This window comes from Cervus canadensis, chromosome 4 (genome assembly GCF_019320065.1).
Source record: "Cervus canadensis isolate Bull #8, Minnesota chromosome 4, ASM1932006v1, whole genome shotgun sequence".
NCBI classification, from domain to species: domain Eukaryota; kingdom Metazoa; phylum Chordata; class Mammalia; order Artiodactyla; family Cervidae; genus Cervus; species Cervus canadensis.
Window position 1 is genome coordinate 40,917,980 of NC_057389.1, and position 27,889 is coordinate 40,945,868.

At 43.0% G+C, this 27,889-nt stretch overlaps 1 protein-coding gene across 1 annotated transcript; it reads left to right on the plus strand.

Annotated features, from left to right (window-relative positions):
• Positions 1–543: 543 nt before the first annotated feature.
• On the plus strand, positions 544–27,889 carry TIMD4 (T cell immunoglobulin and mucin domain containing 4). Its single transcript, XM_043464869.1, has 8 exons — positions 544–669; positions 4,863–5,204; positions 7,404–7,673; positions 9,275–9,361; positions 23,726–23,772; positions 25,322–25,415; positions 26,784–26,823; positions 27,761–27,889. Exons 1-8 carry the CDS (start codon positions 612–614, stop codon positions 27,831–27,833), a joined length of 1,011 nt encoding a protein of 336 aa, XP_043320804.1. The 5' UTR covers positions 544–611; the 3' UTR covers positions 27,834–27,889.

Here is a 27,889-nt window from a genome sequence, read left to right on the forward strand (position 1 = left end):
TGTGAAGGCGTCTCATTGTGGTGATTTCTTGCATTGCAGAGATCAGGCTCTAGGGTGAGTGGGCCTCAGTAGTTGTGGCATGAGGGCTTAGTTGCTCCGTGGCATTTGGAATCTTCCTGGACCAGGGATCAAACCTGTGTCCCTGGTACTGGCAGGCAGAATCTCAACAACTGGGCTACTAGGGGAGTTCAACCCTGCTTTTACTTCTCCATTATTAGGGCAAGGGGGCTAAGGTTCTGGGAGAAGGAGAACCCAGAATGGCATCAGAGCCAAATTCCCAAGTTCCCACAGTGTATGAGTATGCATGTACATAAGCATAGGTGCTCATGGACATGTAGGAAACCCCCTATATAACTGGACAACGGAGTACATGCATGTCCACACCACCACTCCATGTGTCTGCACACACACTAATGGCCAGGAGAAATGTACTCAGCACATTTCATCATACATCCCAGATCGAGAGAGGCCATTCAGGAGAAAGAAAGGGAAGATTATGAGGCAAAAAGAGAAATGAAACCTAAGAGGTCCCACCCTGTCAGCATTAACTGGAGTATAAGAAATGGAATTCGGACAGACAGACAGACTCCTGACATCTGCAAACAGCCAAAATGTCCAAAGGGCCTCTGATTCTCTGGCTGATGATTGAACTTGGGCGGCTTTGTCTGAGTAAGTGTTCTCAGTCCTTCCATCCAAAAGTCCCTGAGGACTTGGCACCCTGTGATGGATTCCGATGGCTGATCTATAAAACAGAAATCCATTGCATTCCTGCATCCACTCAGCTTCTCTTTTTGGAAGGTCTCTCTCCCTATCTGTGACGCAGGGTTTATCTTGAGATCTTTGGATATTTTAGGGTGGGGATATTTATGTTAATACCAGAAATGGCAATTTAAGAAGAAATATAGATAAGGGATGGGATAACATGAGGAAAAGAAACGTCCTTTCCAGGTGTTACTAGCACAGTAAACGCCAGGGGAATTTGTTCTGCTAAGAGGTATTATTATAAATCTTATTTTATCTTTATTTTTGGGATTTTTTATTTGCTTCTTGGTTTATTTTATTTTGCGGGGGTTCAGGTGTCCAGATAAAACTTATATTTTCCACACATGGTCTCCAGGTTTTGGATGATGCAAATGTACACACTCAGTGTGGATTGGTACAGACCCTCACATCCTGAGTTATAGGACGGGATGCTGTGGGCTGAGCTGAAGTCACATCTTGGTTATTATCCTTTGACACTGAAGACTATGGCCCTTTCATGTAAGAAAGGAGGGACCTGGATAATACCAGTTTTAACAATCTATGACTCTAGGACTAGACAACATCTAATGTCCCTTGCAGTTTAAACAGTTCCTAGTTTCTGCACATGAATCTTTCAGATGTGCTTCATGAGAAAACACCTGTTATTTCAAGAAAACAAACCTTTGTCCTACTGCTCTTTGCTTATTATTTTCCTCTATAACTCCATGCAGTCTCAGGTCTCCAGCTAAATCAGGCTTTTTCTGACCACCGGTAGCCTCCAAACTGGTTTAAGTGAGTCTGCTATGAGTTCCTGTCCTCTCTGAAGTCTCCCCATTAGAGCACTTATTGCCTTGTAGTAGTTGTTCATTTAACCACCTCTCTCTCCAGATACGTTATGGGAGTTAATGGAATGAAAGCAGTTCCTGTCACTTTCTTTATCATTGTTTTTGCCTGGTCTTATCTTGTCCTGTGGACTGGCAGTGTGGAGGCTTTGGTGATGGTTGCTGGTCACCTTTCCAGCCACTGGCTGGACACTGAGTGAGTGAGCTTCTCCAACCCTACTTGAAGAAGACAGTGCCTGGTGGATGATTTCTTTTGTTTTTTCAATTTGTGCCTTTTCTAAAATGACCCTTTAGAAGACACTGACTACTCGGACTCATTAAGGATCAGCGCTGAATCACTCTTCAGAGATGCCAAATCAAACCCTTTACTCTGTCAATGATGTGATTGAGACCCAGATTGGGGAAACACCTTGGATAAGGTCACCAGCTGGAGAAGGAACCCGGCTGGTGCCAGAACCTAGGTTGTACCCACCATTCTGGGTAATTGCTGAAAAGAGAGATTGATTTAATTTCTTTGTTCCAGGATAATTTTGCAGCTGGAAAGAACAGTCTCTTTCCTATTTCTACATTCTGATATGCTTGGTGATTTGTCTTAATGCTTATTTGTTTCATGTGGCATTTAATGCTCCACCTCATGTGGACCTGAGGACTATTTCTGAGGCGAGCATGTTCTCTCCCCTTTGCCGCATGAAGATAATGAGATCAGGATTATTGTGGCTTTCCTCCAGAGAACAAAAAAGCAGTAACTGGCAGAATGAGGTTTTCATTGTAAGCATAATGGGTGTGTTTCTGCCACGCCTGCTTCCTTTTTTTAACATTAATTTTTAACAAATAAGTAATACAGAAATACCCTTGGTGAAACAATTAAATTGTTATAAAGCTAATATCCCCTTTGACACTACTACCCTCAACCCCAGTCTCTGATCAGGGAGATGCTGACTCAGTGAGTTGGATGTGTGTCCCGTCAGCCACTTTTCTATCCATTTACTTTCATATGTCTGTGCCTGCAAATCCTGCAAACTGTCTTTTTAATGGTTTTGTATTTTAAATGTCATTTTGAAATTTCCACTTTTCATGCATTAATAAGCCTTGGAGTTTTCACATCATTAGTTATAAATCTGTCTCATTCTATTAATCTTGTATGTGTAGTTCAACGGAAGGATTGTGCCGTAGGTTAGCCGCTACCCATATACACATGTTGATTCCATCCCACACATATGACCTGGAAGTAAACATTTTCAAATTGGCTTCCTTCTGCCTGTGTGCTTTTCTGCAGTGGAAAACACACCATGCAATGTTTCAGGCTTAGTTCCATTCTAGTGTTAACCAAAACTGCAAAATTACCCCAGAGTGTGGCTGTACCAATTCACATCCCATTTCACTCCAGGTTACTCCAGTCATTTGCTTGACCCCTGACTGGGCAACACTTGTTATTATCACTCTTCTAAATTTTTGCCAGTCTGATAAGGGAAATGTAATGGCCACTCGTATTTCCTTATCTATCTATGAATTGTCTATTTTGTCCTTTGCCAGTTTGTTTCTATCTGGAAGAGGCTTTCCTTGGTGAATATGGGGTGCCTCCTTCTGTACTGTGATAGTTGGGAAAATAAACTGTTGAATCTCCAGTGGAAATAATTCTGTCACTTATTTTTCAAATTAATGTACCAACTAGTTCTGAGAACAAGCTCATATTTTAGAAATTATTGGTTTTTGGTGCACATGTTCTGCACTGCTATGACAGTTGAGGATGATGACAATTATTCCTCACCCCGCCCCCCACCCAGCCCACCCCCACCCCCCAGCTCCATGGGGTGGGGCAAAATGGGCTTCTATAGCATGTACAATGTGTGGACTATCTCCACTGCAGCAAGGAAAAGAGACGGCAGGTTAAGAGAAGGTCCCAGGCAAGTCTGAATTTACAAGGACCTTTCATCCTGAGAGCAAACTTTGGAAAACCCAGCGTGTACATCGTTTGGCTTACTCCCTGGGCAATTGTTAGGACTCATGCTCATCTTCTCTTAGATAAGGACAGCTGGAAGCTGCTGACTGCTATGCCAGGGAGGAACACACTGCTGCTGGCCATGTCGTACACAATTTAGCTGTCGGGGTTAACAGAGGTAGTGAATGGAGAGTCATAGGAGGGCACCTTGAAGAAAACAATGAACAGAGATCTAGGTACCCAAGAAGGAGCGTGATGTCGTCCTAACGATCTGGAGCTATGGCCTGCCTGGCTGTCCCTTCAATAGCTTGGTTTGATTGGGAACAATCACTGATGCTCAGTTAAACCAGAGGGCTAAATATTTGCAGCAGTGGAAAAGTTTCGTAGATTCTCAGAGATGGAAGTTATCTTAGAGAAGGCACAGAGCAAGTGTTCAGTGACCTTGGTTGTATACATTGCCATGGGCCTCAGTCTTGAGACTCTGACTCAGGGTTGGGCAAGATAACAGGTATTTTTAACAAGCTCCCCAGGCCATGCTGATGATCAGTTGAAGCTGGGAAACACAGATACTGCATTTTTAAAATGGTGATATATTCCATTGCATATAGCTAACACGATCAACCTAATCTTCCAGCATCTTTAAGTCACAGCTGCCATTCTAAAGAATTCCTATGATTCCTCTCCAGTTCTAACTTAAAAAAAAATCCACAAACTTCCACCTAATTTCATACTCTCTAACAACAAACAAATGGTCTAGAGCAATTAATTTCCAAGCAAATTCCAGGAGATAGTGAAGGACAGGGAAGCCTGGTGTGCTGCAGTCCACGAGGTCACAAAGAGTCGAACACAACTTAGTGACTGAACTAAGTACACTCTGCCATAATATACTCTGGGGTAGAAGACAGAGGGAGACCCATCTGAGGCATTCGCGTCAGCAGTACACAATCACTGCCTGTTGACATACACTGGCTAGAGTGCTACTCACACCTGTTTATATGAGTTAGGGCAGTTAGATTAAAGGGTCAGAATTTTCCACTGGAGAATTTGTTTTATTGAATGGTACTCAAGATCAGCAAATCCACAAATTAGCAAATTCATCAGCAAATCTGCAGCAGAGATGGGTTCAGACTCGGGTAGTCAGCTGTTCCCACTTGAGGGATAGCAGAGTGTGAAGTTTGGAGTTTGGTGGCAGCAAAGGACAGGCCAGAATTTGGGCTAAAGAAACATATACAGTACAACCCTCTTCATCTTCCTGGAAGCATCTGCATGCATGATCCCTGTGGAGCATATTTGAGAGATTTCAATACCTCACAGCTTAATTTTCTCATCTTTCCTCACAGCTCCAGCAGCATCACAGACTGTCATCAGAGGATTTTTGGGTCAGTCAGTGACTCTGCCCTGTACATACTCATCCTGGTCTCCGAATGGTAATAGTATGTGTTGGGGCAAAGGCGAGTGTCCCAACTCCAAATGCAATGACGAGCTTCTCTACACCGATGGGACAAAGGTGATTTCGAGAAAGTCGTCAAAATACCAACTTCAGGGGATTATCCAAAGAGGGGATGTCTCCTTGACCATCATCAACACCAGCGAAGGTGACCAGAGTGTGTACTGCTGCCGCATAGAGGTGCCTGGCTGGTTCAATGATGTGAAGATGAACATCCGCCTGGATCTGCGGAGAGGTGAGCACCCGGGGCTGTGTCTGTGGGTGGAGAAGTTCGTGTTCACGGGTCATGGAGTCAGAGGGTGGCGGCAGAGAGACCGAAGCTGCTTAAGCAATGAGTGGACTGATTCAACCTGAGACGTGTTTGTGATTAGAGGAGCCACAGTCTGGAGCAATTGCCTGTGGGAGCTGAGGAACCCACAGAAACGAATGAAAGGGTGGAGGGTGAGGAGTAGGGGGTAGGGAAAAGAACCAGTGAAATTCAAAGTCAATCTGAAGAGGGCAGCTGCTTCTTATCTAGGGAACTGAAGAAATTTGGGCCAAGGGCTTTCAGATCTGTCAGTTTTTATGTGGACTGTATTGATTTTTGCATGTTGGCAAAGATTACAAAATTTTTAAAAACACTGGGTGAACAAAATAAAATGTTTTGTTCATGCATTAGCTTCATCCATAAACCAATGGTGGGCTACTTCCAGTGAAGGAAAAGGGCAGAAGATTTGGAGACAATCATAAATAGCAGTTTTCAGGTGGTCTTTCCTTCTGCTACTATCAGCTGCTTTTGATAAAATTTGAAATATGGCAGAACTCCTAAAGATTTGAGCTGCATGCATGCATGCAGGGTCTATGGTTGAATTATGTAAACAATAATCACCATTCCTGCTAGTCTGGAATGGAGCCTCTCAAAGTCAGCTCTGTGCTCAGCCTGCACCAAGGACCAAGGATTCTTGGGCTCTGTTCTTAATTGGACTGGCATCTCAGAAGGCAAGTTCTCACTAGCCATATGCATAAGAAGCTTCTCAGGTGACTCTCATGGGCTCTAAAATTTGAGAAGAACTGATATGGATGCTTCTAGTTAGAGAACTTTGATAAGCATTAGTGTATTTTTCTCCTAAAGCAACTTTGTGAGATAGAAGGTATTATTTGGATTTGTTGAAGATAAATGATGCCAATCCAAGTCTTTGCTTTCCAAACCTGATATAACCAGCTATTAATATTATTTTATAAAATACTGGTTGACCTCAATATTCTATGAAATCATTTCTCAGCTCACTTGAAACTAATGATGTCTTTCTGGTCCATTAGGGTTAATGGAAATTTGGCATATTTAAGAAAGGGTGGTATGTATAGAATATCTGTTGCTAATGAACCCAAATTCAGAGGTTTAGGGGGTGAGCAGTTTTGGCATGAATCAATCTTTACACTCTTTGAAATTGTTTGTTTTAGACAACAATTTGTTTAGACCTTTAGAAATTGTTTGTTTTATTGTGGAAAGAACACCTAGAATGAGTTCTATTCCCTTCACATTTTCAAGTGTACAATAAACAATTGTTAACTTGGGTACAATGTGTGCAGCAAATTTCTGGAGCTTTTCATCTTGCTTGACTGAAATGTTAGGCTTGGGTTTCCTTTTGATGCAATCATTCATGCCACATTTTTGCAACATCTACCAGGTAGATCTACTGTAGATCTACTAGGAACATCTGCTAATACCATGATAGGTAATAGATTTGTAGCAGAGAACAACATAAATTCCTGCATTTCGCTTGTGGAGATTACAACGTACTAGGAGAAGCAGACATTATATAACAATCAACAAATAAATGTATCTTTAGGAAATGCTACAAAATCTGTGGTCAAGTATGAGTGTGCAGAAAACATTGTTATTGTAGACTGTGGATGACCTCTTTGCAGAAGTGACCTTTTAGCTGAGACATGTGGTTTAAGGAGGAGTCAGTCTAAGGAAGAGAGGGGCTAGGAAGCAGTTGGTACAAAGTTCCTCCAGAGGGAAGGTCAATAATATAGTTGAAGAACTGAAGAAAGGCCCATGGGCAAGGGAATGTGAGAAGAATTGAGTGGAGGCATGAGGTTGAAAAGAAAGATCCAGATCAAGTGGGGCCCTGTGGGTGGGGTTAGGGATTGGATCTTCACCAGAAGGGCAAGGAGAACTCAGTTAAAACAAAGTTTTAAGTTGGGGGACTGACATAATTAAGTTTGTCATTGTCAAAGATTACTCTAGCCAGGGTGGAAAAATAGGTTGGAAAGGCCAAGGTTTTGAGTTTAGAATCCCAGTTTTCACAGGCGTTTTGATGGCCCAGGCTCATGGACCAGGTGAGGCTGTAGAAATACAGGCAAAGGGATGGATACCAGCAGTTATCTGTGGTGCTTCCCACTTCCTCCGTCTCCTCTTGGTACCGGACACATCTTCTGTTGGTTATAGCCCCCACAACCACGCGCTCAACAACCACCCGCCGCCCAACCACCACCACCGACACCACCGCTGCCGTGACAGCATCCACAGCTGTGCTGCCAACAGCAGTCGTGACTGCCTCTGAGCTCACATCCACACCACCACTTCAGATGAGAACCACAGCTGTGCTCACAACCACGGCCTCCGTGTGCCCCCTGACAACGCTGGGCTCCCTTCCCGAGGAGGACACGACACTGCTGACCCTGGTGCCTTCCACCGAGGGGCCCATCCTCACGGCAGGTAGCTGGCTCACCCGGCCATCCTTTCCCTTCTGCTGCTCAGGTGTACCCTGGATCCCTTGGCAGAGGGCTCTCCTACTGAATGGGGCAGCTCGGCAACTTGTTCTAGAGCCTGTGAGTGTGTGTGTGTGTGTGTGTGTGTGAGTGTGTGAGTTTGTCAGGGTTGTGCACCACAGACTGGACAGTTTAAACAACAAAAGTTTACTTCTCACAATTCTGGAGGCAAAGAAGTCTGAGACTGAGGGGTCTGCAGGGTTGGTCTCTTTCGAGGCCTTTCTCCTTGATGTCTGTCTTCTCGCTTTGTACTCACATCCTCTTTCTCCTTTGTGTATCTGTGTTCTGATCTCCTCTTTATGTGAGAACATCAGTCATATTTGAAGAGGCCCATCCATATGGTATCACTTTTACTCGTTTAAAGGCTCTATCTCCAAATACAGTCATGTTCTGAGTTACTGGAGATTAGGGCTTTAAATATGAATTTACAAGCAGGGGTGGGAGTGACGTGGAGGTGGGAATTCATCCCATAACTCTGTGTGTGCATGTGTGTGGGGGTGTGTGGTTTCATTAAATTGTTCCTTTTCATTGTCTTATGGTTTCCTTTTTTGTTCCTATTTTTTTCCCTTGTGTTTTTGAAAAATCAGCATTTTTAGTTCTCAACTTGACCTCCTAGGAATCTTGCAGATACTTAGTAAAGAATCAGGAAATGTTACCCTGGGTCAGACACCAGTTCCATCATGCCAGGGCTCAACTCTCTGAAAGACCTCCAGATGCCTTAAAATATCCCTTGATGGTGAACTTCCTTCCTTCCTTTCTTTCTCTCTTCCATCCCCTCCTCCCCTCTTTCTCCCTTTCTCTTCCTCCCTCCCACCCTCTCTCCTGAATCCTTCTTGATCCTACACCTTGGAACTCTCACTGAGTTACTAGCTCCATTAATTATGGGCCCTTGTCAAAGCTCTCACCACATTTCAAACTCTTAATTCTGAGGTAAAGATATTAGAAAACAATCATGAGACAGCTCGAAGGCTTAGGCATTTCAACTGCCTCAGTAAGGCCTGGATTAATTTAAACAACTTTACAGTAATGAATTGGCTAATTCCATTACACTGTGAGTACTAACCTAAGGTCCATGAACCCTAAGCAAATTTGTATGTTTTATTCCTTTAGTCCTTAAAATAATCATCTTCAAATACAACATTTACAGTTCCTCTAGATTCTAAAAATTACTTACAATCCTTGAAAAAAAAAACTCGAAATATATGTTAGTCGCTCTGTCATGTTTGACTCTTTGCAACCCCATAGACTATAGTCCACCAGGCTTCTCTGTCTATGGAATTCTCCAGGCAAGAATACTGGAGTGGGTAGCCAATATGTCCCTTCTCTAGGGGATATTTCTGACCCAGGTCTCCTGCATTGTAGGCAGATTCTTTGCATCTGAGCCAGCAGGAAAGCCTCAAAATATACATAGGGATCGGGGGCCATTTTTATAGTTGTCTTTGTACTTGCCTAAAATAAACATAGAAAACTACAAAAACAACTATAAAAATTTCTTGGCACAAGCACCAACTTTTAGCTCCCTTTCATCAGACTTTTTTTCTCTTCCAGAACCAGAGACTGTCCTGTTCCCCAGGACCTCTCAGAGCAGCACTGAGGCGACTTCTCACCGCAGCACTGCCTTGCTCACATCCAAGGGTAAGTGAGTGTGGCTCTCTCTTCTTCTTCCCTTGCCTCTTAGGTTGAGGGGGAACTCTGAACAGAGTGTCATGGAGTCTGATGACTGAAGACGACTTTTGGGTCCTGGGAGCCATGAAGCCCTCCTGGGACACACTGGTGTCAAGACTGTGTTTGTGGCTTGTTCCTTCCTATGGATTTTAGAGAGTGGGAGAGACCACTGACCGCGCTTCATTGGTTCAGTTCTCCATGGTAGATCATCTCTAGAATACGTGCCTGTCCACTCTAGGCTGGGTGGAGCTCTGCTATCTCATCCTATTTCCAAACACACTGATCTTCTTTCTTGAAGCCCCAGAGGGTGGACTCACTTGACCCCGTGGCTCTGTATAGTGGAAGGAGTGTTCTTTTGTTCATTTGTCCTTTCTTCCTCCTGCCTGACTTCTTTAGGTATTTATTAATACTAGGGTCCAGGAGCAGAAAAAGGGCTCCTCAGGTCTCTCAGTGGTAAAGAATCCACCTGCCAAGCAGGAGATGTGGGTTTGATTCCTGGGTCAAGAAGATTCCCCTGGAGAAGGAAAGGGCAACCCACTTCAATATTCTTGTCTGGAAATCCCACAGACAGAGAAGCCTGGTGGGTTATGGTCCATGAGGTCGTGAAGAGTCAGACACAGTTTAGAGACTAATAGCCACAGCAACAGCAGCAAGGGCAGAGAATACCCTAAAATTAATTCACAGCTTTGGAGTTGCTAGAGAGGACTGCCTGGGCTTGATTATCAGCTGCACTACTCTTCCCTGGGGTTCTCTGGCCTCTGTTGTGTAACCTCATGCATATAAAAATTTAGATAAGTGTCTGGCTAGCTAGTAAGCATGCAAAAGGTAACTGTTATCTTAGTAGGTAACAGGAGGATTCTTTACCACCGATTCACTTTTTCTTAGCCCTAAGGCAAATCATTATGCTCATGAACAGCATGAAGTCTAAGCAGTAAAATCATTTCAAATTTCAAGCACCCAAATATGTATGAGGACTTCTCTGTGAACCCAGGAAAACTGGGGAAAAAAAGCAAACCCTCCTCTGGTAATCGTCACATTTTCCTTTCTTTGAGATTTTTACAGTAATTTTTTTTTGGTCCCAGAGTTGGATGGTGGGGTAGTGAGGATGGGGGACTTTTAGGATCATTTGTTCTCTTACTGTATCTCTCTGTTTAATAAACCAGCTCAAGCTTCACAGTCCAGAGTAAGCTGGCCTTTCCAGCAAATCAAAGGATTCTCAGAGGGAAAAGTAGTTGGAGATGAGATTTTATATCTTTATCTTGGCACTCCATTTGGATACATAGAAATATGTAGCATGATACTTGGTAAAGATCTTTCAAATCTGTCATTCATTAAACGTGGCTTACCAGGATCAAAATGATGAAGTCTTGACCTCTGTCCTTAAAGGAGTGGGAGAGACAAGCTTATGTGGAGTGAGCCACCATCCAGTGGGCTTTGTTTGGGTGTAGAAGTATGAAGAGGTGCCCTGGGGACCCAAAGAAGGGAGAGAAGGATTCTAATTGGGAAAAGAGGGCCAGGATGATTTCTCTCAAAGATCCTTGAATTGGTTCTTCATGGATGAGAACATTTCATTGAGCAGAGTGAACAGGCAGGGAGAACAGCCTGAGCAGAGGTAGGGGGACTTATAGGAGCATGGAATCTCTGATTATTTAAGAGTCTAGTTTAATCTAACAGAGATAGAAAGCTAGGAGTAGCCTAGATTCTTAAAGGACTGATTAATGGGCTGAAGAATTCCGATTTCATTCCAGGGTTCCAAGGAACCAGTCATGTGTTTGGAGTAGAGAATGGCATTTTCAGCTCTGTTTGGGGAAAACTTGCTCTGTAAAAAGTTTTAGATGTACAGGAGGGGAGTAAACCTGGAGGCAGAGAGGCTCCCCAGGAGGCTCCTGCTATAATTCAGACAGGAAGGAGTGTCTCGACTAGAATGATCACAGCAGTAACAGCAGAGAAGGGACAGTCAGAGCCGTTTAGGACTTGGAATTGAGGAGACTCAGTGGCTGGAGTAAGAGAGGATGACTGATGCTCTGTACTTGGGAGATTAGCTGATGTGATGTGTTCACCAGTGAAGGAGCCCCAGGAGGAAGAGTGAGAATCATTTCAATGGTCTTGAGTTTGAAATGTCCCTGGAAGATGTCTAACAGGAAGTTGGAAATGTGGGGCTGGGCAACCTACAGATGCCTTGGTGGGGATTGGTGTCTGATGACTGGCACCTCCCTCTGGTCAAATATCATTACTGTGATGATACAGTGTAAGTGCTGAATAGGGACTTACCACTATACCAAAGCTTTCATACATATCATCTCATAGGGGAGAGTTCAGGATTGCCGATATAATTTTGGAAGTCATTGATAACAAATGACAGTTGCTGAGTGCTTTTAGGAAAAGGCTGGGCTTGATGCCATCGGTACATTATCTCATAGTCAGGCATTGTCCAGGTGTGTGAGGAAGATTGTACTGTTACATTCGGTATAAAGGAGAAGAAATTGAGGTGTGGAGAGGTTAAGACATTTGCCAGAGTTTGAACCCCAGGTCTCCTGGCTGTTGAAACTAAGCTCTTAAACCCTTCACTCTATTGTCTCATTAGCAGAGGGGGTAACTGAAGATCCTTTGGCATTGTCTGAATGCCCTACGGGAATGGAAGGATGAAGGCAGACTCCCCACCTCCTTTACAGGAACAAGTACCTTGAGAGAGGATGTAGTGAAGGCAGAAAAGCCAACTGAGGATGCAGAGAGAGCCAGCAAAGGTACAAAGGGCTCTGGGAGACAAAGGTTATGGAGTGTATAGGTAAATGTGAGGAAATTCTAAATGCTGGTTAGTAGGATGAGGTGTTTAGACAGTGACCATGAACTATGGCCGGAAGACCATTAAGGAAACAGGGTAAGCTTGTGGGTGGACACCCTAAAGTCCAATGCTGAGCAATTGTCAGAGAAGAAATGTTAGGTGTTCTTTCAAGGAGTTGGAGGGTGAATATTTAGAGAGGAGGCAGGGTGAGGGAGAAGGCTTGTCCTTGTATAGGAGAAAGAGAAGCAAAAAAAAAAATGGGAGAGGCAGGGTTTGCGTCTCGATGTGGAGATAGGAGACAAGGGAGCTAGGTTGGTATAAATGAAAGGGGAAGCACAATCAGATCTCATGTTGACCTCCCAGGGAGGTAGGAGAAGACTGGGGAATCAAGACCTTGAACTTTGGGATCATCCAGCCCATCTACACCAGGCCTGGCCATGGGCTGGAACCACAGGGAACTTATTCAAAACATAGATGGCCCTACTCTGCCCAAGACAGAGTAAAGTAAGTCAGGAAGAGAAAAACAAATATTGTATACCAATGCATACATGTGGAATCTAGAAAAATAGTATTGATGAACCTATTTGCAGGGAAGGAATAGAGACACAGACATAGAGACACAGTGGGGGACTGAGAGGGTGAGATGAACTGAGAAGGTAGCATTGACATATATATACCACAATGTGTAAAATACATAACTAGTGGGAAGCTGCTATGTAACACAGAGAGCCAGCCTGGGACTCTGTGATGACTAGAGGGGTGAGATGGAAAGGGGCAGGGAGGCTCAGAAGGGAGGAGATGTGTAAATACATATAATGTGGCTGGTTCACACTGTTGTAAGGCAGAACCAACACAACACTGTAAGGCAATCATGCTTCAGTTACAGACAAAGCAAGCCAGAACAACAAAAGATTTGCAGAATGAGGACCTCTAAGGGTCTCGGGCTAAGTCCAAGGACCTGAAGCCCAGCCCTGGCCCCAGAGGGCATATAGGAACTGCCGGTGTGGTAGACTCTCTTTATTCTGCACGGAAGGAAACAGGCACAGAGGCACAAAAAAAATCAAATAGAAGATGAAGTAGGTCATACGTAGGACTCTCTTCTGGCTCCTGAATCAGAGCTGTCCCGCCTTCGCTGCACTATTTCCTTGAAGCCAAAATTGAGCCCCGTCAGAATTTGACACTATCTGGGCCCTCAGTTTATCAAGGGCATAAAGGACTTGTAGGAGGAATTGGCACCAAGTTCTGCAGAAGGAGCAAATGAAGACAGGGGAAAGAAGCTAAGCTCATTTTCACTCACAAATGCCAGGGTTAGGAGGAAAGAAATTGGATGCAGCTGATTTCAAAGGCAACATCTTTCGCGAGGCATTAGCTGATTTGTTTTCTCTCAGGCCCCGTGCTCTTCCTGCGCTGGAATCAGTCGGGAGGCCGGCAGTCTGGGGATAAAGGGAAAAGGACAAAAAGTGGATTCTCAGGATGCTTCTCTCAATAGTGTTACACTGTACCAACCGTACAAATGGTTTTTTCTTTCATTAATAAAGTTGGAATTGAATTGTGTAATTCTAGCATGTTCACCTTCAGAAAGGTCAACCAAATAAGATGAAACAAAGTTGCCAAGCTCTAGGGGAGGTATGTCCCTGGTAAGGCAATCAGAGAGTGAAAATGAAATTACATACCAGCCACTGAAACTAGAACTTGAGGCTGGCTCTAAGAGGGTCCTCACCCACGGTCAGCCAGGTGAGCTGGGTGATCACTGCAGACCACACTGTCCCTCGGACACCAAGTCAGGCACTGGAGACATTCCTGGTTTCACAGGAGGGTGGGATCAGTGGATAAACCACAGCGAGCTCTGTGAAGAGGTGAGGAATCCGTTCTCCCACTGTGAACAAATCAATGAACAAAGGTACCAATGCCCCTTGGCGAGAACCTCCCCACACTTGTGGAATCTTAACTCCTGTGATACCCAGACGCAGAAGAGGAGAATGGAAGTGGAATTTCTAAGCAGACACAATTGTTCTACCTTTAGTAGCATTTGGCACTAGCTTTGCCCCTTTGGGCAAAATACGAGACCTCTCTGGGCTTCAGTTTCCTTCTCTTTCAATAATTCTTCCCAAGTTTACTTACCTCATAGATTCATTTTGAGGTCCAAATATGAAAATAAATGTTAAAGTGCTTTGTGTATTTTCAACTACTTCCCTTACTGTATCAGCGGCAGCAGCAATATCAATAAGAATAATTTTTAGAATCTCTTTCCAGAAACTGCACCCATCTAGACAGCAGAGGGCTAGGGTTCCATTCCAACTGGGCCACTTGCCACTGTGCCGTGCAACAGCGTGGTCAGTCACCCTCCAGCACTGATCTTTTCAGAGCAAGTGTGTGTGAGCTCTTGCTGTATATTCCGAGGGCCACAGCACCCGGAGTTTTAAAAGAGCTTGGGCTCTGCAGGTGGAAAATCCTGGCTCTGAAGTTTGCTTTCTGCTTTGCTAGCTCTGTCAGTTGGGCCAGTTGCCTGACTTCTCGAGGCCATGACTCCCGCTGTGAGATGAGGACAGCCATGGTGTCGCACAGAACACTCTGAGATCAAACGTGGAAAAACACCGGGCACCGTGCTGGGCATCAAGGAGGCACTTGGTACCTGGTATCCACTTATTACAGTTGTTGCTAATAATCCAGAGGGTTCTCTGTGAAATGTGCACCTTGCCCGCTCCCACAATAAAGATCAGCTGGTGGGGGCAGAGCAGGGATAGGCGTTGCCTTACAGAGAGGAGTCCAGGGGGGAAGGAATAGGGATGAAGTCTTGTCTGTGTTTCACCGAGACATGCAGATACCAGCACGTGAAAGCAGTAGCCTGAGGTGGTGACTCTGGGCTCTCATAAGGATGAGGACGCTTGTGCTGCTGGGGCATCCTTGGAGGCAGTGGAAGTTGGAGGCACAGTTTGAAACTGGGTGACTCTTAAATAATGATGTTCTAGAATCTCTGGTGTCCTTCTGTTACCTCATCTGTGTGAAATGCGAAGTCATTGTTTCTCCCCCTTTATGAGCCACTTTGGGCACCGATATTTAATTTGCTTTCTGTTTCCTTTCAAAATTAAGTAGATCCTACCCAATTTTGCCCTTGGAGGTAAGGAATGCCAGGTTCACATAGGTGATGCTCTCTTGATTGATTGAAGTTCACAGTACACTTGTAGATTATTCAGAGGTCTCCAAAATTTAAAGAGAGCATGTGAATTCAGTAGATGACTCTTTCTATTTTCAAAACGTGTTTTGAGATTCCAGATCTGTCTTATGCTGCCAAGTGAGGTCAGAAAATATGGGTTCTGGTCACTCACTTTCATTGTTACTCATCACTGTGAAACCTTGAGTGAGTGACACTGTCTCTCTAGATTTAAATTTTTCTCGATTAAAACAAGGGAACCAGAGGAGATAACTTTGAATTTCTTTCAAATCTAAAATATTCAGACTTTGGGATCCTTTTGCTGTCCTTTGGATTTTTAAGGCCATACCACAACTAATCCACAAGGTGGCAGCATAAGCCAACTGTTACCTATGAAAGGTAAGAAACTTCTCTGAAGTCTTGAGGTTGTCACTTGTAAAATTCTGTGCTGCTGCTGCTGCTAAGTCACTTCAGTCGTGTCCGACTCTGTGCGACCCCATAGACGGCAGCCCACCAGGCTCCCCCGTCCCTGGGATTCTCCAGGCAAGAACACTGGAGTGGGTTGCCATTTCCTTCTCCAATGCATGAAAGTGAAGTGAAAAAGTGAAGTGAAGCCGCTCAGTCGTGTCTGATGCGACCCAATGGGCTGTAGCCTACCAGGCTCCTCCGTCCATGGGATTTTCCAGGCAAGAGTACTGGAGTGGGTTGCCATTGCCTTCTCCTTTAAAATTCTAGGGGTGTGTTAAGATTGTACCATGGAACTAACTTATTTCATAGTTAAATTTGTTTTAAAAGTAGAAACAGATGAGTTCCAGTGTCTATGAATTCAGTAACGAGTCAGCATACATAATATATGCACTGAGAAGATAGTGCCAGGTACTTTCTGGTGTGAAATTCAATGGTTAGAGCGTTCATGTTTTCAAATACTATCTTAATATGCCCTTATTCTTTTCTATCAGAGTGGTTACCATCATGATTTTTTGAGTCATTCGGAGTTGGGTTCAAATTTCCCTTTATTGTCTGTGTTACCTCAGGTGGAGTGGTTTAAATGTTCGGCCTCAGTTTACACATCTGTGAAATGGGTTTCATAAGCACCGAAATGAAATAAGTTATATGAAGTGCTCATCCCTATGCTAGGCCTGCTAAGGTGCTCAGTAACTGATTCTGAGAAGAAGGTTCTAGGAATTTTGAAGCACATTTCTGCTAAAAGACTAGAAATAGGGGCAATTTTCAGAATGGATTCTTAAAAAATTTTCTAGCCTAAAAATTCAATGCCATTCCAGAACTGCATAAAGCACATGATTTCATTTGAGTAAGAGAGTGGGGTCTAGTCTACCCCCTCAGACATAAAACCACCTTCAAAGGAACTCTTCTTATCATCTTAGGGTCTGAAGGCTTTCAAAATTGTGCTCAAAACTCATGGCATTTCCTGCTTCCACAGATGTTGTTTCTGCACTGGTAGATTCACTTACCAGTAGTCAGCAAACCTTTCTGTGAATGGCCAGCTAGTACACCTTCAGGCCTTACAAGCCCCCATGCTGTTCTCTGCCTCAGCTGCTTAACCCTGCCTTAGCACTGCAGGAGCAGCTGGAGACAACACATGTGCAAATGACGCCTCCAGGCTTCCACCGCACTGTCTCAATGGACACCGAAATGTAAATTGCCTGCAGTTTTCATGCGTTATGAGTTCTTCTTTTGGTTTTTCCCCTCCCAACCATTAAAAAATATAAAAAGGATTCTTGACTCTGGGGCTGTGCAAAGACAGGTGGCAGGGGAATCTGGCCCTTAGGCCATCCCTTGCAGGTAACTCAATCCAGACTGTCCAGATAGTAGATCTGGACAGTTTCTTAGAAAGGGCAGCTGTGAGTTTATTTCCATAGGTTCATTTTCCAGAGTGTGCACTAAACATCACCCCCTACCCTACTAGATGAGAAGCCCTCTGAAGGGAAGGGATATTTTCATGCCATACTGTTTAAGTTTAAACTTTATTTTTCATGTTACGAAATAAATACATGCTCTCGTAAAAGAAAAAGTTAAAACTATAAAATGGAAGTTTCTTGTTTTTCAAATATTTCCCCCAGTCCTCGCCCTAATGATTGAGATCAAGGGATAATTACTGTAACAGTTTGTGTTATGTCCTCTCAGATCATTTTTTTTCCCTTAACAACATAGTATAACAGCAATTTTTAAAAAAAGTTTTTCAAATTGTTTTCATAGTCATTCTCTCTATGTTCTTTTAAATTGTGCTTTAAAGTTCATTCAACATTTTTTTTTCAATAAGTCTTTACTGCCAGGCTACTACATATCATGCATAGATTAGATTGAGCTATATAAAATGGCTGGTATTTAAGTCATTTTTTAAAAAAACTTCTTATTTTGAAATAATTTTGGACTCCCACAGACTTGCAGAAAACAGTACAGAGAGATCTATACATTCCTCCAGCTTCCCCTAGTGGTAAGATCTTACATTACAGTGAATTATCAAAAAGAAGAAATTTACATTATGATAATACAATTAACTTGACTACAAGTTCTACTTGGATTTCACCAGTTTTTATAGGCACCCATTATTATAAAAAAAACATATTTGACCTGTTAAAGCAACTGATATGTATATCCTATTTCACCTTTATATTCCTTAGTACTCAGATCTTGAGAGGTACCTTTTTTCTAGTAGCACCACAAACCCCTTCTTTGGCTGCAGGTAAATGAGTTTCTAACAGCTATCTTCAAAGTTTCACTTAGAATATCACTGTGGTCCAGCTTCAGATAAATGACACACACCCCAACAGTTTTCCCTTAACTGAGGCATTTTGCAGAGTTTCTAGTAATAGACCCAAGATACACAGACTATTTTGAGCTTCCCTGGTAGCTCAGTAGTAAAGAATCCATCTGCCAATGCAGAACACAAGAGTTCGATCCCTGGGTTGGGAAGATCCCCTGGAGAAGGAAGTGGCAACCCACTCCAGTATTCTTGCCTGGGAAATCCCATGGACAGAGGAGCCTGGCAGGCTACAGTCCATGGGGTCACAAAGAGTCAGACACGACTTAACGACTATACAACACAGAACATTTTATAAAGTTTTCACATTTGAGAAAATTTAGAAATCATTTAAAGTATTAATAAAAAAATTGATTTGCCTACAATATTTCCACTCAAAGTCAGATATAGTTAGCCTTTTGGATTTCTTTTTAGGTTTCTTTGGGAAACAAGAGCTATTTATGTGTTTGTATATATATTTTGAGTATTTATGTATTCATTCCCTATACTAAGTATAGCTTTATATCCTTAAAAAAAAATTAGTATGTAATAATTTTCTCAGGTCATTCAAATACTTTGTAAAAATTCATCCAGAGATATAAAGGTTAAATGGGACATAACAAAATCAGTTGGCAAAATAGCAGCATTTTGAGATGAATAAACTGTGGCTTAGAGAGAGAAAATCTCTTGCCCAAGGTCAGAGAGCCAGGAAGTCTGGGGGAAATATTTAGTGGTGGTAAAGCATTAGGGAGGCTGATTGGTAGTCTCACTGTCCTCTGAGGTCTAGGGCTGATTTTTTAACAGAAATTCCATTTTATCAGAGTACCCATGCATACCCAGAACTCAAGAGCCTAAAATTTATCCAGAAAATCATACTAACTGATAGTGAGAATCTAGCTGCCAAGGGGTCCCAATTTGGTTTTTTTTGTGTGTGTAGATACATTCGCACCTTGTAGGAAAATCAGATATTAATCAGAAGCATTGGTGAGTGCCTTTACCTGGGAAAAGCATGGTTAATTTTTAAGATTCTTTTGTTGTTGTTATTACAATTTTACTAATTTAAGATCGATACTACACATATGTGGCCAAAGTACAAAGCGTACAAAGAACTTGTAAAGAAAAAGTAACTTTCCTTTCATCCCTTGTGCAGACCCACTGTTGTCCAGGAAGATCTTCTAGGCCAGTGTCTCTGTGTTAGCTTTCTGTTGCTATTATAACAATTTACCAGAATGGTAGTCCCATGGACGGAGGAGCCGTCGTCCCTGGGTGGCAAAGAGTTGGACACAACTGAGTGAGTGAGCCTGAGTGGCTTAAAACAGCACAGATTGTTATTTACAGCTCTGGAGGTCAGAACCTAAAATCAAAATGTCGACTGGGCCACTTTGCTTCTGAATTCTCTAGGGGAGAATCGAATTCCTTGTCTTTTCCAGCTTTTAGATGTCACTTACTTTGTTTGGCTTTGGACCCATTCCTCCATCTATAAGTCAACAACAAAACACCTCCAAATCTTTCTCTCTGACCTTTTTTCCCATCATCACATAACCCAACTTTGGCATTTTGACCTTCCTCTTATAAGGATACTTGTGATTGCACTGGGGCTGCTGGCTAACCCAGGGTAGTCTTCCCATCTCAAGATCCTTCACTTACTTGTATTGCAAAGTCTCTTTTGCCGTGTACATATCCCAAATTTCAAAGATTAGAACATTATTTCTTTGGGTGTCGTTACTCTGCCTACCACAGTCTCCAAGCAACTCATTCTTTCCCTCTTGACCAGAATAATAATGTATTACAAGCGGTAAAACATTTATTGACAGTTTGTTCAATCACACCTCCACCTAGCATGTACATGCTGAAATATATCCCTCTCGGATAAATGTTGCAAGGATTCAATTTAATTAAATATAAACAGGAGCTCTCAATTTCCTCACTCCCAGTGGATGGCCTTGCACAGTCCAGGTGAGCACTGAGTCCTCTCTGGAGACCATTGTTCTGGACCATCCCTTTTCTAGATTGAATGCAAATCATTATACTGATCATTCCTTCTTGCTCAATGTGACATGTGGTTTCTAGATTACAGTTGTGCTTGAACTCCACTGTAATAAGAGTTGTTAAGAGCATAGATGTTGGTGTCCATCTGACAGGTTCAAATTCCAGCCCCACCACCTTCTACCTGTCTGATCTTGGTCACATTGCTCAACCCTTGGAACCTCAGTTTCTTCACTGGCAATATGTGACAACATCTTCCCTGCAGGGTTGTTCCTGACGATTAAATTTTCAGTGGAATGCTAGTAATAATATGATATTAGATTAATGCTCTTTTGAGCTTAAATGCCAGGCCTTTCAATTCCATTTAGTCTTCTTACATGTGCTCAGCACCCATTTCCTGATTCCTTCTTAGGCTCTCTCATCCTTTTATGTCAGTTCCCTTTCATCCCTGCATCAGGTTCCCAGGGCTATGGTAATAGTATCCCAAACCAAGTGGCTTAAAACAATAGAAATTTATTCACTCACAGTCCTGGAGGCCAGCAGTCTGAAATCCAGGTGTCAGCAGAGCCCTGTCTTCTCTGAATTCAGGTTCTAGAGGAGAATATTTCATTGCCTCTTCCAGCTTCTGGTGCTGTAGGGATTCCTTGATTTATGGCAGCATCACTCCCATCTCTGCTTCTGTAGTCCATGACCTTCTCTGCTTGTATCTCCCTGTGTCCTCTTCTCTTCCTAGAAAGATACCACCCATTGGTATCTTTGAGGGCTGCTCCTAAATCTAGGATGACTTCATCTGAAAATCCTTAACTAATTACATCTGTAAAGACCCTATTTCTAGATAAGGTTGCAAGATGAGGTTCTGCTTGCACACGATTGTTGAGGCAGTCAGGAGGTCTGCCCACTGCGCTCACAGGGCCATGTTATCTCTGCTCTTTGTTCTGAATGAACTCACTCCCTTCTGAAATGCCCCAGATCTGGAAATGTGGGCACTGCAAGCACAGGGGGCCAACCCGACCATTTTCATGGGTTAATAGCTGATTTTTATAGCCTCAAGACAAAGAAAATTCCTGCTGGAAGGTTGGAGTTAGGTGATTGGTTGGGGCACTAAAGGGTGCTTACTGGAGTGTGCCTCTTTGCCTAACTGGAAGTCAGGAAGCTTGTTAGTGATGATCAGGGGTACTTTTGGCAACGGTTACAAAGGAGCTCAGTCAGTTTCAGAGGTCACCTTGGTTCTGGGCTCTACTTCTAAGGCCTTGGTGCAAGGCCCTGCACCTGTGGTCTGGGGCAGGATTCAACAAGATTTTGGGAGGTGTGGGGACAATATTCCACCTACTACAGTTGCCCCCTGACAGAATTACTTTTCTGGCAAGTTCTGGGAGGGCCCTGCCTTCACCTGAATGGGCTCGTGGCAGGATTCAGGGCCTTGAGAGTATAAAGCCAGCAGAACCCAGAAGACAAGAAACAGCAGTCTGCACCTGACTCCCACCCCTGCCGTTAGCATCGCTGCTGTTCACGAGGAAGAACAGCCAACCATACACGTGTATTTCTTGTTGCTTTTTGGTGTATAACGCTGCAGTCCTACGAGGGCTTCCATTCGGGTTTCTGGCATTTTCAGAAGAAAAAGGGGGAAGAAAAGGAGAAAGAGAAGAGAAAGTACTCTTTGGTATCACTCAACAGTGTTTGTCTCCCTTGAGAAGACTCCAGTTTAAAATACAGATTAGCTCCTACAAAACCAACCCAGGCTGACTTTTCTCTTTGATGGTTTCAGTTTGGGGCTTACCCATCAAAATGATTGTAACACAACAGGATTCTGTCAGACCAGGGTAGGAATTTTGAATATTTACCTGCAATTTCCAGCTCTAGGGAATAATAACTAGGAGAAAAACAGCATTAACTAAATTGCAGGATATGAAAACATGCTGAATATCCCCCCTCCTAGTTTTCTGCTCCTAGGCATTCTACAAGTCACTTTCCCTTGAAACATGCTCTCTTGTATGAAATTATAAACCTTACAAAATCTGTCACATTTCTCCTTTTGCCTTGAGTGCGAGGAAGCTTGGGGGAAACAGTGATCAACTTCAAGAATGCTTAGCCTGGATATTTGTTACATTCGGGCCTCCTCTGTGTGTGGCTCTGTATTCTGCTTCTCTGGGAAGTTTTCCCGCACAGATGCCTTTGCACCCCTGCGGACGTTCTCCCCGCCCTGGGACCCCACTCTCACTCCTGCTCTCTGCCTGCCTCCGATTCCTTCTCCTCCACCTCCTCTGACTTCCTCTTTCTGGACAGCAGCCCTGGGTTTCTTGTACACTCTGAGGTCCTGATGACTCCCAGAGCAGGATCTCCAGCTCCAACCTCTTCCCCAGTTTGATTCTGATTCAAATCCGTCAGCTGCTTATTATGCAAATTGTGTTTGCATGTTCCTGGGGTACCTTCCATCAGTGACTCTAAATTTGAGCCCCTAACCTTTCTCCCCCTGCCTTGCACATCTGCTCTTCCCAATCTGCTGACACTGGGTCAGGCAATGGCCCAGTGTCACGAGGAGGAATAAGCTTCAAGTTATCTGAGACTCATTTCAGTTCTGAGACTAACTCAGCTTTGAGTTATCTGAGACTTATCTCTTCCAGGAGATAGTGAAGGACAGGGACGCCTGGGGTGCTGCAGTCCATGGGGTCACAAAGATTGGACACGGCTTAGCTACGGAACAACAACAACCCTTCTCTAATGTGCTGTAAATTTCACACGGGTGGGGTCATGCCATATTCATCTCTGCATTCTTATAATGCCCAGCACCATGCTTAGTCCTTGGTAGATTCTGTTTTCCTGGTTGAACTCAACTATGTTACAAATAAATGATTCCATGTCTCAGCTTAAATTTCACATTCTCAACAATGTGACCCTCGAGAACAGGTCAGCCATCCTTATGATATATTCCTCTGATATCTTATACGATTTCTGCCCAGAGTTTTGCACAATTACTTTTCCTGGTATTCACAGTATTTGTTTAAATTTGGCTGTCTGTACTAAGTTGTAAGGGACTTACTAAAGAGCCTTTACTGATGGCTCAAAGGTAAAGAATCCACCTGCCAATACAGGACACAAGGGTTCCATCCCTAGGTCAGGAAGATGCCGTGGAGAAGGAAATGGCAACCCACTCCAGTATTCTTGACTGGGAATTCCCATGAACAGAGGGGCCTAGCGGGCTGCAGTCCCTAGGATCGCAAAAGAGCCAGACAAGACTTAGCAACTAAACAACAACTAAGTTGTAAATTCCATTGAGAAGGCCAACAGTACAGCTGGAATAGTGCATGGCCTATTATAAATGCTTAATAAAAATTTGTTAACCGATAGACCGAAAATTTTTCTTTCAGGATAAAAGTCCTGAATTTACCACTGGTGGTTAAAGAAAAATTAGATTTGATTGCCTGGTGGCTTAATGACTCACTCTACCCATCTATAAAATGGAGATGCTCCTGGGGGATAATATTAGACAGCAGATGAACTTTAGATAGAAACATATCAAAACAAAAATGGATAAATAAATTACGCAAAAAAGGAAAACCAGGATTAAAAGATTAAGCACATCAACTAAAATGTTTCAGGATGTAACATTTTATTCTCCCATAGGAAATATAAGCATTATTTTCTCTTTCTCCTCAGCACCTGAGACATCATTTCTTGTGCAAAATGAAATCGAACCAGAACAGGTAAAAACTTGCATGAAGTATTTTGAAGTATGACTTAGAGTTTTAAAATCCACAATAAACGTTTGCAGAAATGGATTAGGGGACGCATATCTATCCAAGGGCAAAATGCATTACAACTGTTATGAAATAGTGAAGGAATCTGTAGACACTCTTGGCAGAAATGACATTGATATCATCAATTCTAGATGTATAGATGCTTTGAAAAGAAAAAAAGAAATATATATATATAAACATCGAAACCATTCTGCGGCCCCTCTGGTGGCCCAGGATCAGGGACATCCTAGAGCATCAACACCGGTCTCCAGCATTCCTCTTATTCCCTGAGCTTATCCGTCATTCATTTTTATTATCACAGAAGTGACTCAAACTGCTTCACGGGAATCCTTCAGGCAGTATAAACAGCCTATAAAGGAAAAGTGAAGGTCTCACCCCTGCTTCCTTCTTCCCTTTCTCTCTCCTCAAAGAGAGGCGACTGCTCTGCCTTTACTGCCTTGTAAGAGAAGGGACTGGCAGTTGAAGGGATGCAGGCTGGCCTGGCCAATGGGACCTGGTGTAGCCCCCAGGGAACTGGATGCTGCCCATAGAGCGGTGCTTCTCAGACTATTTGGTGTCAGGACCCCTTTATATTCCTAAAAATTAGAACTGAGAAATTAAAAACTATGAATTCATTAAAAGGGATAACAAATATGTTAACGCAAATAATATTTTATGAAAAATAAGGACTTTTCCCAGGACTTCCCTGGTGGTCCAGGCATAAAGACACTGTGCTTCCAATGCAGGGGGTGTAAGTTTGATCCTTGGTTAGGGAACTAAGATCCCACATACTGTGTGGTGTGGCTAAGAAAACAAACACAAATAACCTACTTTTTCCTGAATGAAAAAACTATTAGTGAGGAAAGTGGCATTGTTTCATTTTTGCAAATCTTATTAATGTCTGGCTCAGTAAGGGATAGAGGATCTCATGTCTGCTTTCATATTACATCATCAGAGCCTCAACACCTTCACATCACAGGTCATACAATCTCAACCTCTGGAAAACTGGAATGCAGGTCTCATGAAAGAATGACAGTAAAAATAACAAATAATGTGTCCTGAAAATCATTTTGATCTCATGGAGAGATCCACTGGCTATACTTTGGGAATCACTGCTGCAGAAAACTTGAAATCGAGTTCCACTTTCTCTTTTACCTGGTTACCTCTAGAAGTCTAAGTCAGCCAGGAGAAGAACTGAACAGGGTAGGTTGAACTGAAAGGATTTAGGCGATGGCCAGCAAAGTGACTTGACAGTGGAGAGCACAGCTCACAGCAATCTGCCTGATGCTGAAGAGTTAGGAAAATTGGGGGGCTCTGGGTGAAATGTTTCAGATACTCCAAGATTTTTTTCTTTAAGTTTAACTTGTAAGGCTGGCTTTGTTGTTGAGATGCGTTGGGCAAAATGTGGTGGGCTGCAGGGAAAGGGGGACACCACTGGCAGGCGTGCTGGTGATGGCAAACAGGGAGGATGATGTTGGGAAGTGAGTGGCTAATGCGCCTCCCTGTGTCTCACCAGCTGAGAATGACCAGCAACAATGAGCTGCTCATGATCATTGCTCCCTCCCTGGGATTCGTGCTGTTGGCACTGCTTCTGGCGTTTTTTCTTCGAGGTAAGGAGGGCAGGACCAGGTGGGGTGAAGCCTTTCAGAGCTTTGGAAGCTCCAGGAGGATCTGAGAGTGGATGGATTTTGCTTCCTGCCCCTGTCTGCTCTCCCCCACCCCATTCCTTAGAGTCCCACTTCTATCATTACCCTCATCTATCAAGGAGGATAGCAGGTAAACTCATTCTCCCTAAGATGCCAAAGGCTTTGAGCATCACCTCCTGATAGAGTTTATGTTTTGAGAAAGAAAAACAACATAAAATGAGAGCATCTTTGTTTATTGGACACTTACTTTGTGTGTTTTCTGATGCTGTATTTTTGACATCTCCTAATTCATTTCATCCTCCTGACTCCCTTAAGTGGGAAGTACTGTCTTATCACTGTCTTGGGGTGGAGGACTCTGCTGGTTGGGAATGTCTTCAGGAAGAGAGCCATGAGTCATCCTAGTCTTGTATTTGTTACCTTAAAGTAAAACTTCCTAACCTAAGACTCAGAGAGAGAACCTCAGAGAGAACCAGTAAACTCTTTGAAATGGTCACATCTGTATTTTTCAGGGAGTAGGGTCCATGATTGTCATTAGATTCTCCGGCTGGTCCACAACCTTCTATCTTCCCTCCCCCATCTTCAAAAAAAAAAAAAAAAAAGTTTTAAAGCAATGCATAAGGAAGTCATGAACCAGGGTTTATTGTTTTCATGCAAAGTACAGGCACATAAAATGGTCCTGGAAAAATGGGGGAAAAAATTTCTCTATAGTCATTAATAGAAGCTGGTAGTAAGTGAGGATCTCTGACTAGCAATAATCATCTCAACCTGTTTGAGCAACAATAGTGAAACTTATGTGTCTCTACACCTATCCCTAGTGAACCCTGCAAAAGGAAATTTGGAGCTTAGTGGACATTTGCCATTAACTGTCATACAAAGTCATGTTACAGTTTGGGAAATTCTGGGTATATGTCCTAAGGCAGTGTTTTAAAACCCAAGTGAGTAACTGAATTTAAGTAACTTAAGAATAAAACCGCTTAGGGAATTCCCTGATGATCCAGCGGTTAAGACTCTGAACTTCCAATGCAGGGTGCACAGGTTCAAACCCTGGTCAGGGAACTAAGATCCCATAAGCCATGCTGCGTGGCCAAAAATAAGGAACTTAAAACCGTTGTCTATAATGTTGGAATAATCTTGTAATTGGTGGGCAGTAATGAGGGGCCAAAAGAAGTAATCATCTGATCTGGGAAAGGAGTGGCTTTCTCTGCCAAGTCCAGTTCCTAAGTTTCCACCTTCGGACCACCTCTGCTCTTCATAAGGTTGCCCTGTGCTTCCCCAGCATTTTGTTCACATAAGTACAGCTACTCTGCTTCTAACATGGCCTTGTCTTTTCAGGGAAATTCGTGAAAGCCGATTGTTTCCAGAAACACACCAGGTAATTCATCTTGCATGGCTGATTGCTGTGATGACTGGACAAGCTGTTGCAAATGATCAGATACTATTCAGTGGTTGAATGCCTTGGGCTTGCATTCCGATTAAATATAGAGTTGGAGAGATATGGCCTTAGAGGTAAAACAGTTGTGGGGATTCAGCTTACATTAACCTCTGCCTTGGATAACACTGTGGTGTTTGTCCAATATGCAAATATATTAGCAGCTTGCATTAACAGAAGTATGACACACAAAAGAAGGAAAGTGATATGCCATGCTCCCCATTATTTGCTCAACTCTGGGTAACTCACTTCAAAAGGTCATTGTTAAACCGGAGTTCATTGAAGGAGCATTGGCAGCACGGAAAATGAAAAAACCATAAACAGTTTCATTCCTGGGATTTAATTCCTCTACCAAATTAGGCCACAGGACCAGATTTTGTTTTGTCTTTTTGAAAAAAACAGTTTGAAGAGTCTCTGGAAAGTGATTTTACATATGGTCCTGTTACATAGCTTTTATGGAAAAGAAATGAAAGGGTTTTGTGTAAACTGTTATTAAGAACTTCCTTTCACTTAATAATTGCATCAATATTACAATATCTATAAATAAGTAAATATTAATAAGTAGGGAAATTGAGGGCTAGCAAGGTAACTTTTCAAAGTCATACTTGGAGATCCTCCTGGTAAACAAACACATTTAGATAATGGTTTTATGTTTTGCTAACACAAGGACTTTAAATCTCCTTATTATAATAGATAGGCAAAAAGCCTTTTATCTCTTGTGGCCTCAGTTTTGCCATCTGTGAAAGAAGAGGCTTGGACTGGATGGACTCTGAGCCATTTTGACTCAAACAGCCCCTGGTTAATCATTTTGTAATTTAGCAGCATCCACTGGTTGCCGGTCTTGGTGGTCTCACCAGCAGGCTCTCTTCTCTCTTTACAGGCTAGATGAAGTTGGAGAAGGAAAAGAGGTCCTCAGTGGAAGAGAGGATGAAGATGGTCTTTTCACACTATGATGTGCCCCTTTTTCTTAGGACTGATGATGTGTGTAATGACACGTGAATCATCAAAA